The sequence below is a fragment of the Taeniopygia guttata genome, chromosome 1A (genome assembly GCF_048771995.1).
Source record: "Taeniopygia guttata chromosome 1A, bTaeGut7.mat, whole genome shotgun sequence".
NCBI classification, from domain to species: Eukaryota; Metazoa; Chordata; class Aves; order Passeriformes; family Estrildidae; genus Taeniopygia; species Taeniopygia guttata.
The window spans coordinates 12,972,956-12,988,206 of NC_133025.1; the positions used below are offsets into that span (position 1 = coordinate 12,972,956).

Below are 15,251 nucleotides of genomic sequence, written 5' to 3' on the forward strand. Positions count from 1 at the left end.
CCAGCTGTTTGCAAAACTGGATTTTATGAAGCCTGACCACTTCAGTGAACGACCTCTTGACCCTGGTGTCCATCCATCAAACAGAGCAATGTGTTCGCCAACAGGAATATCTACTTGGACAGTCAATGATTTAATAAGCTTTTCTTCCTACATGGAATTTATTGATTTTTGCTTTCACTGTGAGCAAAAGACTGTCTTGTCAGAGTAGGTGTTCTGCCATGCTTGCATCCTCTCCTCATGTATACTTTGTTATATTTCTCTCTGTATGATTTCCATCATCCCTTATTGCCACAGATATGCTTCCTGTCATCTTTGTGCCCTGAAGCATCTAATTTTCTTTTCACTCATATTTTGATTAATGTCTTCATAAGTTCTTCTTTCCTCTACTTTACTGTGGCATGGTTGCTCTAGAAGGCATTCTTCTGAGAAAACCTTTGGGTTTGGGCTTGCATTTTTTTTTGTAATTGTTATTAATTTCCACTTCTTCACTTTTCTTTGGCAATTCCAAATATTTTATCCTGAAGTCTTTCTTTATTTCTTTATTTTTCAGGTTAGCAAGGTATTTTTTAATAGTTCTTAAATCAGTTGATTTAAATGTTTACCTCTACAAGTCAGAATTCTATGCTGTTCATTCACAAGACTGTGAATATGGGCTTTGTGTCTAATTTGCACCTCCCTTCTGACTATTTAGTTAGGACAATTCTAAAAAAGTTAATGGTTTATACCATGGCCTAACTTGTAGATGCTCATGACAGAGTGCAAGCACATCTTTCAATTTTCCATTAAATAACTCATTCTTCATCCTTCTGAAAACACATCACTGACATATTCATTTTCCTGTTTATTACCCCTCTCTACATCCTTAAAAACAAACAAACAAATAAATAAATCAGGAAATATTTCTGTCCTTAATCACACATTGAGTTCTATTTCTCAAGAAACAGCTTTGTCCCCTGCAACTCAACTGCTTTCCCTAGAAAGTCACGGGAAGAAAATATGTGTGAGGTCCTGCTGGAATGAGCATGGGCTGGGAAAAGAGCAGGATCTTAAATTTCTCACTGTGTCACCATGAGACCAGGCACTTGCCTGCAGAGCAGTGATGATCTGCCATTTGTCAATGGATATTCCTGTCTGGGAATCATTCAGAAGCAGGAGGAAAGTTCCTCCCTCAAAGGGCTGAATACTCAAGGGTCCCAGACATGGGATCTGTGTTAACACAAGGCACTACATGTTCAGGCTCAGTCCACATATCTTTTGTCTCCCTGGGCTGCTCCACCACTGCTACCACTGTTCAGACTTTCACACTTCTATAGTAAGTATATGAAGATTTGACAATTTCTTTAAATGCTGAGTAAAGGACACTCCATGCTAAAAAAGTCTAGAAGTACCAGGATAGAAAGTCAGTATCATCTTTTTTTTTTTTTTCTAGCCTTGATCTCTCTCTAAAGAGCTGCATTTTGTCAGAGATAAATCGATGAAAGCCTGAAACATCATTGCATGACGTACTCACTTTCCTGTTGCAAAGCCAAGTGTGGGAGTTAATTTTTGCAAGCTTCTTACCATGAGACTGACAACTTAAAGGAATAAAAAGTAGCTACAATAAGCTTCAAAGAAGGTGGGGATTATTGTTTTGCTACAGGTGAAATCATACCCACTTTCTTTTGAGCCTTTTAGCCCTGTTTAGTTCAATCTCATAATCTACTGAATATTCTAAACATACTGGGAACCATTTGCTGGGTGCAAAGGCAGAGCCACAGCACAGCATTTCTAGTCCAGGCTGCAGGACTGATGCACAGAGCTTGCATGGGTGAGCTCACCAACAAAGGGAAGGTGAAACTCTCTAATAGGCATTTGAAGGGTGTCAGGGCTCCACTGGGGAAAAAATAATTGTTTATCTCTGGAAGATGAAGAGAGAAGAGAAAATGGAGCAAGAATATTTATTTTAGTGAAGTATTGAGTTTCAGGTAGAAAATTCTCTCAGAATGAGAACACAGGTTGTTCTCTCAAATGATCCCCAGATGAAGGCAGCATCCACTGGAGTTGTGCCAGCCTGGCTCAGTGCCCTGAGCTGCCCATCCTGCCCGGGACAGGTGGGAGCTGATGTGGTTACCCCTGCAATGCCCTGCTGTCCCTCTGCTCTGGGAATGGCTTCAATGGGGACAGACAGGCAAGGGGTTCATTGTTCTGCAAGGCATTTTGGAATCACATCAAGCCAGGCTTTAGGGTTGAATGCCAATGCTGGTTCTTGACATGACTATCCTGCTGGGAGGGGTGAAAGAGCAAGGAGGGGCCTCTTCTCCCTGCAAGACCCCAGCTGGCAGGTACATTCCTGTGTGCCTCCAGATAGCTCATACAGGGTCCCAGAGCTTGACACTGGAAAGGACAACTGCTTGTTATCACCACTCTTAAAATATCACCCATTTGTGCTCTTGTTGGGATGGACTAAAAGGTAGCATGTATTCAAGAAAATTGTCTCTTAGAAAAGCATTGAGACATCTTCATCAAGTACTGCAGACTCCTTGTCTTCTCTCAGCAGCTTGTTTTAAACCCTCATTATTAACATGTTTTGCCTAATTTCCACTCCAGATATATTTGGCTTCAGCTTTTAAGCATTCATCCTTTTCCACCAAAATAAAGAGCTCATTTGTCTCCATGAAGAGTTATTCTCTGCAATCAAGACTTTTCAATCTTTTTGATAAGCTAGACAGAGTGCTTTCTAAACCTCTCTCTCCCCATTAGGTGCTTTCTGTAATCCTTGGCCCCCTTTTGCAGTTCTTCTCTGCTTCTTTCCCAGTTTTTCAGCATCCTCAATGGATGCTGAGACCACAGATAGCACTATTAGCCTCAGCTCCTGCCTCCATCTCAGCATCCTCTGTTTAGCCAGTCAAGGTCTCATTAGCCTTCTGAGTTATTAGAGGACTTGAGTTTTTGTCTTCTTGTTTGGCCTTTAAAGTCTTTAGAGAAAAAAACAGCACTTAACTAGAGCAGCTAGTATTTCTTTTTCTGTGGAGTATAATTCTCTATTTGGCTGCACTTAAAAGCACAGGATTTGTCTGACCAAGCAACAGGTCTCATATCGCTGCCTCCTCTTCATCTTTTAAACATAATATCGATTCTTGTGCAAGCTGCAGATTTTATCAGCCACGAACCAATGTAGCATCTGCAGTGCTGATGAGCAGTTTTAGGTCTAGGAACAATCTCTGTACATCCCTACTAGGTACCCCGTGTTTAATGATGATGCTTATTGCCAATTGGTGCTCAGGGAAAGCAGTTCTTCATTTTTGTTTCCTATGTGCTTTATTAAACCTACATAGTGCTCATGTCACGCCCTGGAATATCAAGTCAAACACCTTAGAAAGTCTTTTATATTGCACATAAATTGCATAAGTCCACATTTTATGTAAGCTCACTTAAAATCTGGGGCAGTAGCAGAATGTTTGTCTACACTGCAGGCTTCACTCTCACTGTGTTAGTTTGGCAGCTGGAGGCAGCCTCCAGCCATAATCTCCAAGAGCCCTGCACAAGTTTATTTACCCTGGCACCCTACCTACCTCCTTAGCAGCACAGTTACAAAGTCAGATCAAGAGAGAAATCCTCTCACATCAATTCATTGAGAAAGTGATGGCAGTGTTTGAGAGAAACAAATGTAATTTGTTAATCGGCATTTTTCTGGCATTTATACAACCATTTACTCAATAATTCTCTTGTCCACCCAGAGAGAGGACCTACCTGTAGGAGATTTTTATTTAGGTCTGGACAGGAGACTTGGTGATCTCTGGGAATGTTCCCTCCTACCCAAAATCTTAGCACATTGTCAAAGGAGAAAATCTTGGCTAGGAATGAATACCCACCACAGACAAGATCAAGACTTCATCCCCGCCTGGCATTGCAGAGGTGTCCAGGACAGAGCCAGCAGACTTCTCATCATGACAACCACCTGGAAAGATTTAATACAGCAAACAATAACTATCTTCCTGGAATACAAGAATAGGACACAGCAGGGGTCCATAGAAATGCTCTTGAGTAGAAGCTCTCCACCAACCAGGAAAGCTGAGCATTTCCTCTGTGTTCCATGCAGGGCTCAGCAGTCTTTCGTTTCAAATGCCTCCTGGCCTTTATGTTTTCTATCACAGACAGTCTTTCTGCATTATATTGGCTTTCCTGGATCCCAAGCTTAGAAACCCATCTCTCTCCTCAAGCTGCAAGCTCCCTACATACATCCTGCTTTGAGGCTGCTCTAGGAGGGTTGGACCCCTGAAAAGTGAGTGCTACAGCATCATTGCTTCACACTATCACCACTTTGTGGATCTAAGACTCCAGAGAGCTCTGCATCTGCAAAGGAATGGTGGGATATGTCTACACTGATATCTAATTGTCAAGGATTTTATAACTGATTTTCACAATCAAAATCAAAAAAACTCAATCCGAATAACATTTATTTGATATTTCAGTATTACTCTGACAGCCACCGGAAAGCTGATGAATTTTGTCTCCTCTTGGAATCAGGAACTCCTTAGGCAGTGATACAGGTTCTCAAAAACTGCTGAACTGCTGTGCTGAAACTTTGAAGAAAAAAGTGCGACCTGAGGCAGAAAGAAGTCGCAGAACATTCCAGTGCAAATTATTAACATTGCAGGTATTTATTATTGACTGCAAACGGGAGTGTGCCCACTCAGCACAGCCATTTGCAGCTGCCTCCCCATTGCACTGGGGCAGTGGCTGTTGTGGGGCTGGGGCAGGGCTCCTCCAGCACCCCACTGCTCCTTGTGCTTCCTGGCTGCCAGCCATTGCCTTCTGATGATAAAGCATATTTTAAGAATCCTTTTGTTTAAAGCAGTTAAGGTTAAGGTTGCAGAACGAACTGGCTTGCTGCAAAGAAATAGGTGAAGTCTATAACTAAGGCATTCCCACTGAGCTGGATGCAATTTTTCTTTAGGTTCCTTTGAAATCTTTCTCTTTAATAGCAGAATTTCAGACTAATAGTTCTTCCTTTTTCAGCCTTTCTACGGGAATAAGGACTTTTCTTCCTCCCCATTCTGCCAGCAATGTGGTGGCTGTGAGGAGGAATGCAGCACACCAGACTGGCAGCGGTCAATCTTTCCAAAAGGACTTCTGGGGGACCTGGTTTGAACCGGCTATCAGGAAGAAAATGTCCAACCAAACCAATTCCTGTGCTGAGAAGTTTAGTGCACCCAATATCATTAGGTATTTTTGAGAAACAGGGTCCCAGCATTTAGCAGAAGACAAGAGCAAGGCTCAGCCCTTCCATCCTCTGTGACCGTCCACCCACCCAGCTCCACGGCGGCCTCCAGCCTGCATGTCCGTGCTGGAGGATGGTCCTGTTGCTCCACAGCCAGGATTTCTCTCCACATCACTGCGGCTGTGCTGTACTGACTGTACTGCTGTACTGGTTACCAGCCCAGCTGTGCTGAGGTGACCTTTATTGCCCTGCACTATGGAAGCTGTTCCACTTTTTATAAATATCTCAAAGTTCACTGCATGAGGGGACTGCAACTAAGGCTTCCTCCCTCTGATGCAAGGAGTAGGAACAGCTGCTTTGAGTTAGACCCTTTTGTCTGCCTCCACTAGCTGTTACAAAGAATAATATTTTCCTTCCCCCTTCTGCACACAGGTGGTACTTGGGCTGTAGTTTCTCTGAATGCTTTATGTTGCAATTTTACCTTTGAAATATGCACCTTTTAGAATCCACTCTAAATTCTGATTATATCTCTGTTTCTCCTAAGGAGATGAGGGAACACACTACTTGTGTCCAAATTACAGAGTTAGCTACCCAGGTGCACCACACATGCCAAGTGGGATGAATAGTGGGAAGAGGAGCACGCCAGCAGTTCACAGTCATTGCTGTATATTTTCCTGCTTGTATTGTTAGTATATTAAGTTGCTGCTTGCAGAGAGAAGCAATGCCACTGGGAAAAAATGCAAGGAGGGAGCAGGAGTAGCTGGGACACAGCTGCCTTCTGCCAGCTCTTTAGACTCAGCACTCATTCCTGTCCATGCAAGCCTGCAATTTGAGGGCAGCTGTAGCTGCTCACCTCAAGCTGAGTTTGGGTGACTGCTTGTATTTGAATGTTTCTGATGATTGCCAACCACACTTGCTAATGATAAGTGCTCAGTGTGGGGAAAATCACAGCCACAGCATTGCTGCAAGCAGACAAGGAACTTGGCTGTGACCAGAGAGGGATGCTTTTCTCTTGATATCTGGGTCCCTTGGTCCATGCAGCAAGAGGCTGGTGTCAAACACTGCTGGCAGCTCCAGCTTCTGCCAAAAAAAGCAGCAAGAATCTGGTGGTGCTCCAAAATGCAAAACACTGGGAGGATATTCAAAGAACCTGTTCTCAAATGGCATGGGGGAGACACTCACCCTGTGCAGAGGTATCCTCCTTGGGCTGTGCCATCCAGAAGGGAAGAACCACAACAGTAGTGTCAGCTTGAAGGCATCTGTTCTCATGGGGTGAAAACTCCCTTGATGTTAATTACAAGGGCCCTGGCATTACAGTTACATATGAGATTTATCCAATATGCATCTTTAAGACTTTATCTTGATCCTTCATGCCTGTGATTTTCAATTTATACCAGTTTGAGATCTGAATCTGGCACTTATCTAGTGTGCTGCATACTGATGGTTAGAAAACCTAATTTGTCCTAGAATAGCCTGGTTTTGCAAGAGGACATTGTACTGAGAGCCTTTTCTTGTATAATACTTTTGCTTTAGAAACTGATTACTCGTGGTTCCCATCAGATCTGAATTGCAGATATCTGAGGGAGTGTAGCATTGGGATATTTTAGATTTAAATCACTCTGCTATCTGTTCTACTACAACTCTCTTCTAAAGTAGGCTTTACGTTATAAATTACTTTATAGATTTGTAAAGCATGACATAGAAACATTATACATCCTGTGAGTGCTTTAAAATTAATTTGTTCTTGAGCGTGTCCATGTATGAATGAATTTGACATAAGCTTTTCAATTTTATGCTTCACTACAGAAAGTGCACACAGTACCAACTGTAAATCAACTGCCACACTTGCTGAAATAACTACTCAGCTATGAAAAGAGAGTCTGCCCAATATTTAAAGAAGATTTAGATACAAAAATAAGAATGTGTGCAAGAGAGCTGGCATACTACCTTGGGACTTTTGAATCTAAACCAGTGAGATTAGTAAGGTAACATCAGTGTGCAGATCCTTCAGGTTAGAACTGTCTGACAGAGAGAGCAGGAATTGAAGTTAGTTGAGATCACATTATTGTCTTGACCACATTCCTTGCACTGAGTGAATCACAAGGATTCACCAGCACCTCTCCTATGTGTGCAGGTAAAGATCACATGCTTGGACTGTCACAGAAAGTGGGATTTTCAATGTGCAGGATTGATGTTCAGAGGGGTGAGCAGCATTTATTTTTTTAAAAATGCAATTTTGGATCATAGCAATGCTTTATCAACTTGTGTCAAACTTGCCTGGGAGCACCCACACCCCTGCTCCAGGGCAGCTACTGCTCATCCAGGACATTCTGGGGAATGGGCCTGAAACCTCTTTCTTTCAGTTTGATCTAATTCAATGTAAATGGCTTCACTGGCCTTTGCCACCAAGCTAAAACCTGATGGTGTTGTGTCTCAACCATAGGTTGTACCAGACAGAAAAATCACTCGAATACGTGCTCTGCTCTGCTTAACTGCTGAGCATTTGTACAGTTGCAATGAAAAGTAAAATAATCACAGCAGGAGGGCTGGAGAACATCTTATTTCAGGTGACCTCTGGCTGTTGCTAGAGAACATCACTCGTAAAAGAAAGGCTTTGGCTCAAATCTCTGCGTGTAGAAGAGTGGGTTTTGACCTCAGTGAATGTCTTTTCCTTTGAACATCAGGTCAGGGAAGAATAGCTGTCATATCTTATTCTTCTACTTTGTGATGCCAAGCTTTTTTCCCCTCTACTTTTATACCATGTCCCTCAAATCATGTATTTTGCTGATCTGAAATTAATTTTTTTCAGAATTGCTTTTCAAAGGGCTGACAGAAACCTTTTCTCTGTTTCTGCTACTGATTAAAATAAAAAAGAAATCAATGATTCTTACAGCTGCCATGCTCAGAACCCTCAGTTCATGCTGACGTGCTGAGAGTCTAGGGAGACCCAAAACAGAAGTAGTAACCTAAAAGGAAAAGAAACTAAAAGAGACCTCACCCAACTGCCATAGATATAGGTATTGCAATTCCTGTTGACTGGAGTGAATCAGCAAAGAAATCTCTGCCCTGTATCCTACAGGGAAGTTTACTATATAAGACATACACCTTAGAAGCAAAACCAAACCTTTTGATGGGTGAAATAACTCCAGCAACAGACTTTAAAAAATCATGCATTTATGGTAATAATAAAAAAGGATGAAAATTGAAGGTTCATTTAAAGAGATTAATCCCAAACTTTGCTGCTTCTCTGAGAAAACAGTGGAAATAACCTTCAGTTGGGAAAACAAGTAAGAAGAATGGTTTTTATTTTCAGTAGGATGTTAAATGCTGTGTTCTTAAAATAACAGGCACAGCACAATGCTTTTAAATAGTATTGGTAAGGGAGGTTCCAGCACCCCTGCATTGTGTGACTTACATACAATCATTGACGTGGTTTGCAGACAAAAGAGCTACTCAAATCAAAGTATTATTAGTAGTAATACCGAGTTCCTACTAAAAACCCCAAAATGCTTTTTATATGGGCAAGTATTAATATAACTACAAGTTATTCTAGTATGAATCTTATATTTACACTACTATTAATAGCTGCCTACATAAAAATTATTGTTGGGTTTTTAGGGGTTTCTTTCTTTCAAAAGTCAATGGAGAAAACTTTTCTCCAAATGTTTTTATTTAAAAATATGACAGAACTACTTTTCAGCTCAGCCTTGCTATTAATTTTCCCCAGGATGCTCTGGGTTCTGGTAGGCACTCAGAGCCTTGTTGCCCAGTGCTCTGATGACAGCAACGCACTGCAGAAACCAAGTCAGGGCTCTCTCTCCTTCTCTTGCTCACCCCTTTCCCAGTCAGCATGTGAGAAGGACAAAAAAAATATCTTCTCCTCCTCCTTGCAGGCTCCAGCAATGAAGGTGGGTCTGGCTCTAGAGTCCAGGTCTCCATCCAGCAAAGCTTTTAAGCACACAGTTAATCCATCCCCATTTAGAAAAGTGCAGCTGTAGCTACATTTTGCCAAGCAAGACCTGGGAGCACACGCCAGCCAAGAGGCTTTGGTAAGTGCTTTGGTGAGCAGGGATGGGCAGCTGAACAGGATGAAAAGCTGAGAGGGACCACAAAAAGGAAACAGCAAAAAGGAGCAGAGAGGGCAGCTTCAGTGGTATTGGAGCAGCAGGAGCAAGGAGAGCTGAGTCAGAGCATGACTCAGAAAAGCTCACTCCAATTTCAGTACCTTTGTTGACTCCGGTTCACCTTTCCCAACTCACTTCACTGTGCCATTAGAGTTAACAGCAATATCTTTGACAATAGCCTTCTGAGATTTACACAATCAAAGGGCACATTGTGAAAGCCAAATGTTAATGATGACATCTTTGGTGAAATTACCTGGTTTCACAGGTAATTTCTATTATCTCTCTAGAACTTGCCAAAAGTTCTTGATTCTGACCTTGGGGACACATCTCTGACCTCACATCTTCCACTGCTTCACACTTCTGTAGTCAAGATCCCATTAGGTCAGGCACGAGGAAAGAGATATGAGTCGGGGCAAAATGCTCAGACTAATTCTCCAAACATCATGGGCAGGTTTAAGAGCAGCCAAGGGAAAGTAACTCACAGCCCCTCTGCTTGTGGAAGCCTACAGATGCCACATTCATGTGATCCAGCATCAATGACCACAGGGAAAAGAGCAGCTTTCAGGCAAGTTCGTTTCAAGAATGGGAGTAACTGAGTGTCTAGGAAGGAGGGTGAGATTTCAGTTGCTGGGAGTAAAAAATTAACACAGTAAATAAAAGCCAGACCAACTGAGGAGCCCCTTTTAATGCTCCATCACACTGCCTGGGACCAAACCCCAACTCAGCTGAAGAGCAGGGCAGAAATCCAGATGTTCATGCTCAGAGCACTCCCCAGTATGCCATGACTGCCTCTTACCTTTGGTATGTGGGCTGTTAATTTACTGGAATGGATGAAAATGTCTCTGATGATCTCAAATGGGAAGCCCTTCTTCAACTAAATGCTTCACAGGAAATTTTCTTTTTGGAGAAGTATATACCAAAAAAGTGCTAAAGACTGCATTGTTCAAGACAAATCTAAGAGCTGCTGTCATCTAAAATAAGCAGCTAGTGCACTTTGATGTACAGCAGACACTTTTTGGATGTTACAAAAATAGCCCCTTGTATTAATCTGACAGGTCCGGCCCCCGGGAAGTGCACAAAGCCTTAGCCCAAGCAAAGCTTTCTGATGCCTTGCTGAGTCACTACACCTCCAGCTCCTGACAGAAAGCCTTCTTCTAAATGTGCCCTGTAGGCTTCAGTAATTGCTGTGATGTATAAAATACAGCATGTGAAGATGATACAGGTTACAGAGGCTGAAAAATTATGTTTAATTATAAACTACAAAATCTCAGCATCATAAAGACTGTTTCTCTTATTGATCTGACAAGGCTTCTTATATCTTACTGCAAGATGTTTGTGGCTTTAACTCATCAAGCACTTTAATTTTCCCTCAAAAATAGGAGAATTTCATCTTAAGAAACAAATTAAACAACTACTTTTTATACTAAATATGCTTAACCTAAAGCTTTCTCCCTATTATTTCATAAACACCTTGAGATTATAGAGGCTCAACTAGCTTAGTAAAGATGAATTTCATATGATCCTGGGAATACAGTCATTGCATTAGTTATTCTTCTTTTCATTGTGTTAGGCTCTTTGTAAATAATCTGCATGATTAATGAATAGAGGAGACTTATTAAGAAGAGAGGACATGCTTTACTGTACTATTAAAACCTGTTTATTGCCATAGGCAAGATGTCATCAATATTTCTAACTGAAAATTTCTACTTGTGATATACATCAGGCAGAATTTTACTGTAACCATTAAGAAAAAGCTAAAAGAATATTTTATCACTGGGTATGAACAGCTATATGCAGACTTAAAACTATGTAACCAAATGCATAATACATCAATATATATGATACTTTGTAAGAAAGGCATTACGATTAACTTGATTATTTCACAGATCATTTAAAGGACAGAAAAATCTCTTTAAACCACCTCCAGAGCAAGGCTACTCTATACATCTAAATAAGACCAGTCAAGGGCTAATATCAGTTGTTTCACTGCAAGTATGTACTTTCTTTATTGTCTTTAACAGATTTCCCTAAATTCACAGTGGTAACAAAACAGTTATCACTGCCCCAAACAGCTGGTTTATATGCCAAATAGCATGGTGGAGTAAATGCCACTTAGGACCAGTTCTATCAACTTTGTCCGTACAAACAATTGTGTTGATTTAAATAGAATCAATCAAGTCAGCAGGATCCAGTCAGGCAACATCTACATTAGCAATAGGAGCTGCACTGCAGGAGGAAAGAGCTTGTGCTGGGGGCCCAAAGTCCGTGCCAGCAGCTTGGTGGAGAGATGATGTTATTCCAGCCAAGCTCCTGCTTGGCCCCACAGGTGCCTATTAGCAGCTGGAACAAACACAGTAACTGGGAAATTCACTTCAGAAACATTCTCCCGATCCCAGCTGAAACAAGGATGTGGGCACGTCCCCAGCTGGCCACAAGCCTGCCAGTATCTCACATGCATCCTCATGGTTTAGCAAAGAAAAGTCCCTCTGAGTCTTCTCCATGACGTTCCAAGGAAGAGACTGCACAGCCCATGTGCTGAGGTGGCAGCAGACTCTGTCCTGCAGGGCTGGACAGGCAGGGACATCCTTGGGTGATCCTGGGGAAAGGGAGAGCATGAGGTGCATGGGAACCTTCATCAGTGCTTGAATGAAGAATTGGTTTTCCTAGGATATTTCCCAAGTGTATCCAATTGGTGTAATGCTTCTGAATTTTAACGGCTGCCACCAAATCTGCACAAAACAGCATCAGTTCCACTGAACCAGGATGTGCCAGAGGAGGCAGGGAGCCAAGCATGATTACATCGCTACAAATTCCTGATCATTTGCTCTCACAGTGCAGAAGGACCAAAATAAAATAGGGGAATAGGAAAATTATATCCCTATTACTAGCTTAATAAGATACTTTACCTCATTTTTCCCCAGCATTATAAATGAGACAGCTGCCTTGCTTTGTATCTCAGTACTCATCCAGTGTACCCTTCAGCACCTCTATTTGTTCTATTTTTCATTGCTGAAATAATGATAGAGATAAGCCAATGGAGGCATTCCAGTACCAGGACACAAAGTTACAGCTTCCAAGACAGACAGAAATAAAATTCTCTTTTCCAAAAAATGTACATAGACACACACAGAGATTTTTTTTTTCCCTTACTGCCTACAGTGAATCCTCAGTAAAGTCAATATGTGGATTATTTTCAGCAGGGATATGCCAATCACATAATCAATACGTTTACATATTTCCAGCTACAGTATGTAATTTCTCTGCTGTATTTTGCAGTTCTTCTATATTAGGCCCAGCTAGAAAATACAGCTCTGGTGGCAGTTTGGCTCTTCGTGATTTATATGTTAAATCCACAGTAAAGTCCTTAAATTCTTTTCAAAACAGTTTTCAAGTGATAGTGGAACCACTGGTCTGTGTTCTTAGTTAAGAAATTACTGGTTTGAGATAGTGTCTCAACTTCTATCTGTGTTAGTACCTCCTTTCAGGCTCCCCTTGAATAGCAGAAGTTTAGGCCAATTGATTACTCTGCCACTCTCTCAGGAGATAATTGTTTTCTCCATCTTGTTAGGGATTTTTAGCTGTTCAGTAGTGTAAAGTGCAGATGTTCAAGTACTTTTTTTCTTGATACAAATCCTTGAGCTTTCAGCTGACTTAGTATCTGCCCTCATCAGACATGGGAGGTATATGTGCTGTCCAAAGTACTGTAAATTCACAATACATTGCAGGAGTAATTACAGGAGATGACTGAAGATACTTTGAGATGCAAAGTACTGTTATGTTCCCTCGGGCTTTCTCGGGGCAGCATGGGCACAGCATCTCACCAAAGGAGGTTTCTGGGGGTGCACAATTAAAAGCACGGCTAACCTTAATGGCTAAAGTGCAGGGCTAGCCTTAAAATTTAAGCCAATAGGAAAGTTTGTGCATATAAAAGGATTTGGTAGGCTGGGTCTTTCAAATGATACCTATGATTTTGGAAGTATAATCAAAACTGAGGAGTAATGTATCAACAAAATCTTGACATATCATTTTTATTTTATTACTGTAATTTCTCACCTAGAATAAAGACTTCTACAGATCTTTCCATATTGAGATGAGAACTGATACAGTTTTATCATTGGTCCAATTCATTGTAATGATTTGTAGGCATTTGTTATTTAATTTTGCATCTTTATTCAAATATTTTTGAAGTAGACAGAGTAACACAGTGTTTGATATTGCTCACTGATCAAAAGGTATTACTGAGTGTTTTGATTCTGACATGACAGCAAAAAAAATAATCTTACTGACACCAAAATTATTTACTTGTTTATGTGTTTATTTATGTTCTGTCACTATTTCTTCCTCCGTTAATCCCAGTTTTTTTCATCTGCCTCTTTAGTAATCCATTGACTCACTTACCTGGCTTTCAGAAAGTTCCCTGTCTGGACAAGTTGAGGTAGAAGCCTGAACCATTTACACTCTCCACACTACAGCCAATAAAGAGACTGTTTACAAATTATACTATGATGTGCAAAATCTCACTTGATTATACCTTAACTATTTTGTTTTTCCCTCCCTACCTCACAGATGATGGAAATGCTTAAAACAAGTTCAGGTAGTATGACACAGACTAACGTAAGTGTGAGCATGGCATCCAGGGGACAAGCTGTGAAATGTTTGCGTGCTTCTGCCAAAACGCGTTGCATGGCTTTCTGCTGTTGTCTCGTGTTTCTGATTTAGGCAGCATGTTCAGCAACATGTAAGTGTTTCATTTGATATTTATATTCCAGCTCAGCTTTGGTTTTGTGTAGTCTTAATATTCTGCCTTTTTTGGTAGCTTGTGGCAGCTGCTAGTGGCAAATCTGCAAGCTGTGTATGCGATTCCTAAGTGACCTTCAGAGGTACCTGCTAGGATCAGGACGCCCCTGGATATGACTGTTTAGAAATCCTGGGTAGAGATGTGGAAGTGCACAGTTCAAAGGGGTCAGGAGCAGAACCGACCCTCCCGTGCTTGCTGGTGGAAAGAGCTGCTCCCGCTTTGCCTTCCCTGGGAGCCAGGCTGGCTCCTGGCTGGCCAGGACAGCTCTGCTACTGCCAGGGCTTTGTGACTCTTCTGCTGTCAAACTCTTGCTTCATGTGGCAGATGACACATTGAAATATAAATGTTGTTTGCAGTCTCTGTTTAAAAATTCTGCTATGAGCAAATACAATGCTTTCCTGTGTTTATATAGTACTTTTAATCTTAGTGTATGTAAAGCTTATGAAGGTGAGACTAATCACAGCAGCTTCAAACGGACTTACCCACATGGGTCTTGCGGTGCTGCCTGGTATGGAGAGGCAGAACTCAGTTATTTCTTTCCTGGGTTTCTTTTCTCACAGGATTTTCATTCATATTTTAAGCGTGCTGGTGGGGGGGTTTTGTCATGAGGCTGGTCAAATATGGACCAGGTTGTCCAGAAAGGTAGTATCATCTCCATCCTTGGAGATCCTCAGAACTTGACTGGACAAGATCCTGAGCAACCTGCTCTGTTTTGGACCTTCTTTGACAAGGGAATTGGAATACGTGAAGTGCCTTTCTACTTAGAGTTGTCCATGATTCTACAGTTTCGTGACTGTATTGGTGGGGAGTAGAGTGAAGCCACCAAAATAACTTTAAAACCATCATTCAAAACCAGACCACCAGAGATCAGTGTTCTGGTGACTGGTCCACTTTCCTGGATAATAAAATGGAGTTTCTTGAATGTTGGGTATTACTCACAGTATCCCCAGTTCAACTGAGCAACTGAGCTTACACAGATAGATATTTGTTGTTTTCTTATTATGCAACAAAAAATAAGTGTTGAATAGCATGTGTTGTGTGAGATCAAGATGACTTATCAGAAACATTTCTACTTTTGAATTATTGGAGCTATGCCAGCTGACACTGCCAGCTGTCTACATGATGTTTT

The 15,251-nt window shown here is 41.5% G+C and overlaps 1 protein-coding gene across 3 annotated transcripts in view; it reads left to right on the plus strand.

Moving 5' to 3' along the window:
* Positions 1 to 15,251, plus strand: part of LHFPL3 (LHFPL tetraspan subfamily member 3) — a 231,489-nt gene that overhangs the window by 181,452 nt on the left and 34,786 nt on the right. Inside the window, exon 3 of one of the 3 annotated variants that reach the window (XM_030263775.4) lies at positions 13,891 to 13,918. The exons of 1 other annotated variant lie outside the window; for it this stretch is intronic. In XM_030263775.4, the coding sequence (XP_030119635.1) occupies positions 13,891 to 13,907 (17 nt within the window). In that variant the 3' untranslated portion in view covers positions 13,908 to 13,918. Of the gene's footprint in view, positions 1 to 13,890; positions 13,939 to 15,251 lie in introns of all 3 variants that reach the window. One more of the 3 variants, XM_012568867.5, reaches the window with a different exon arrangement.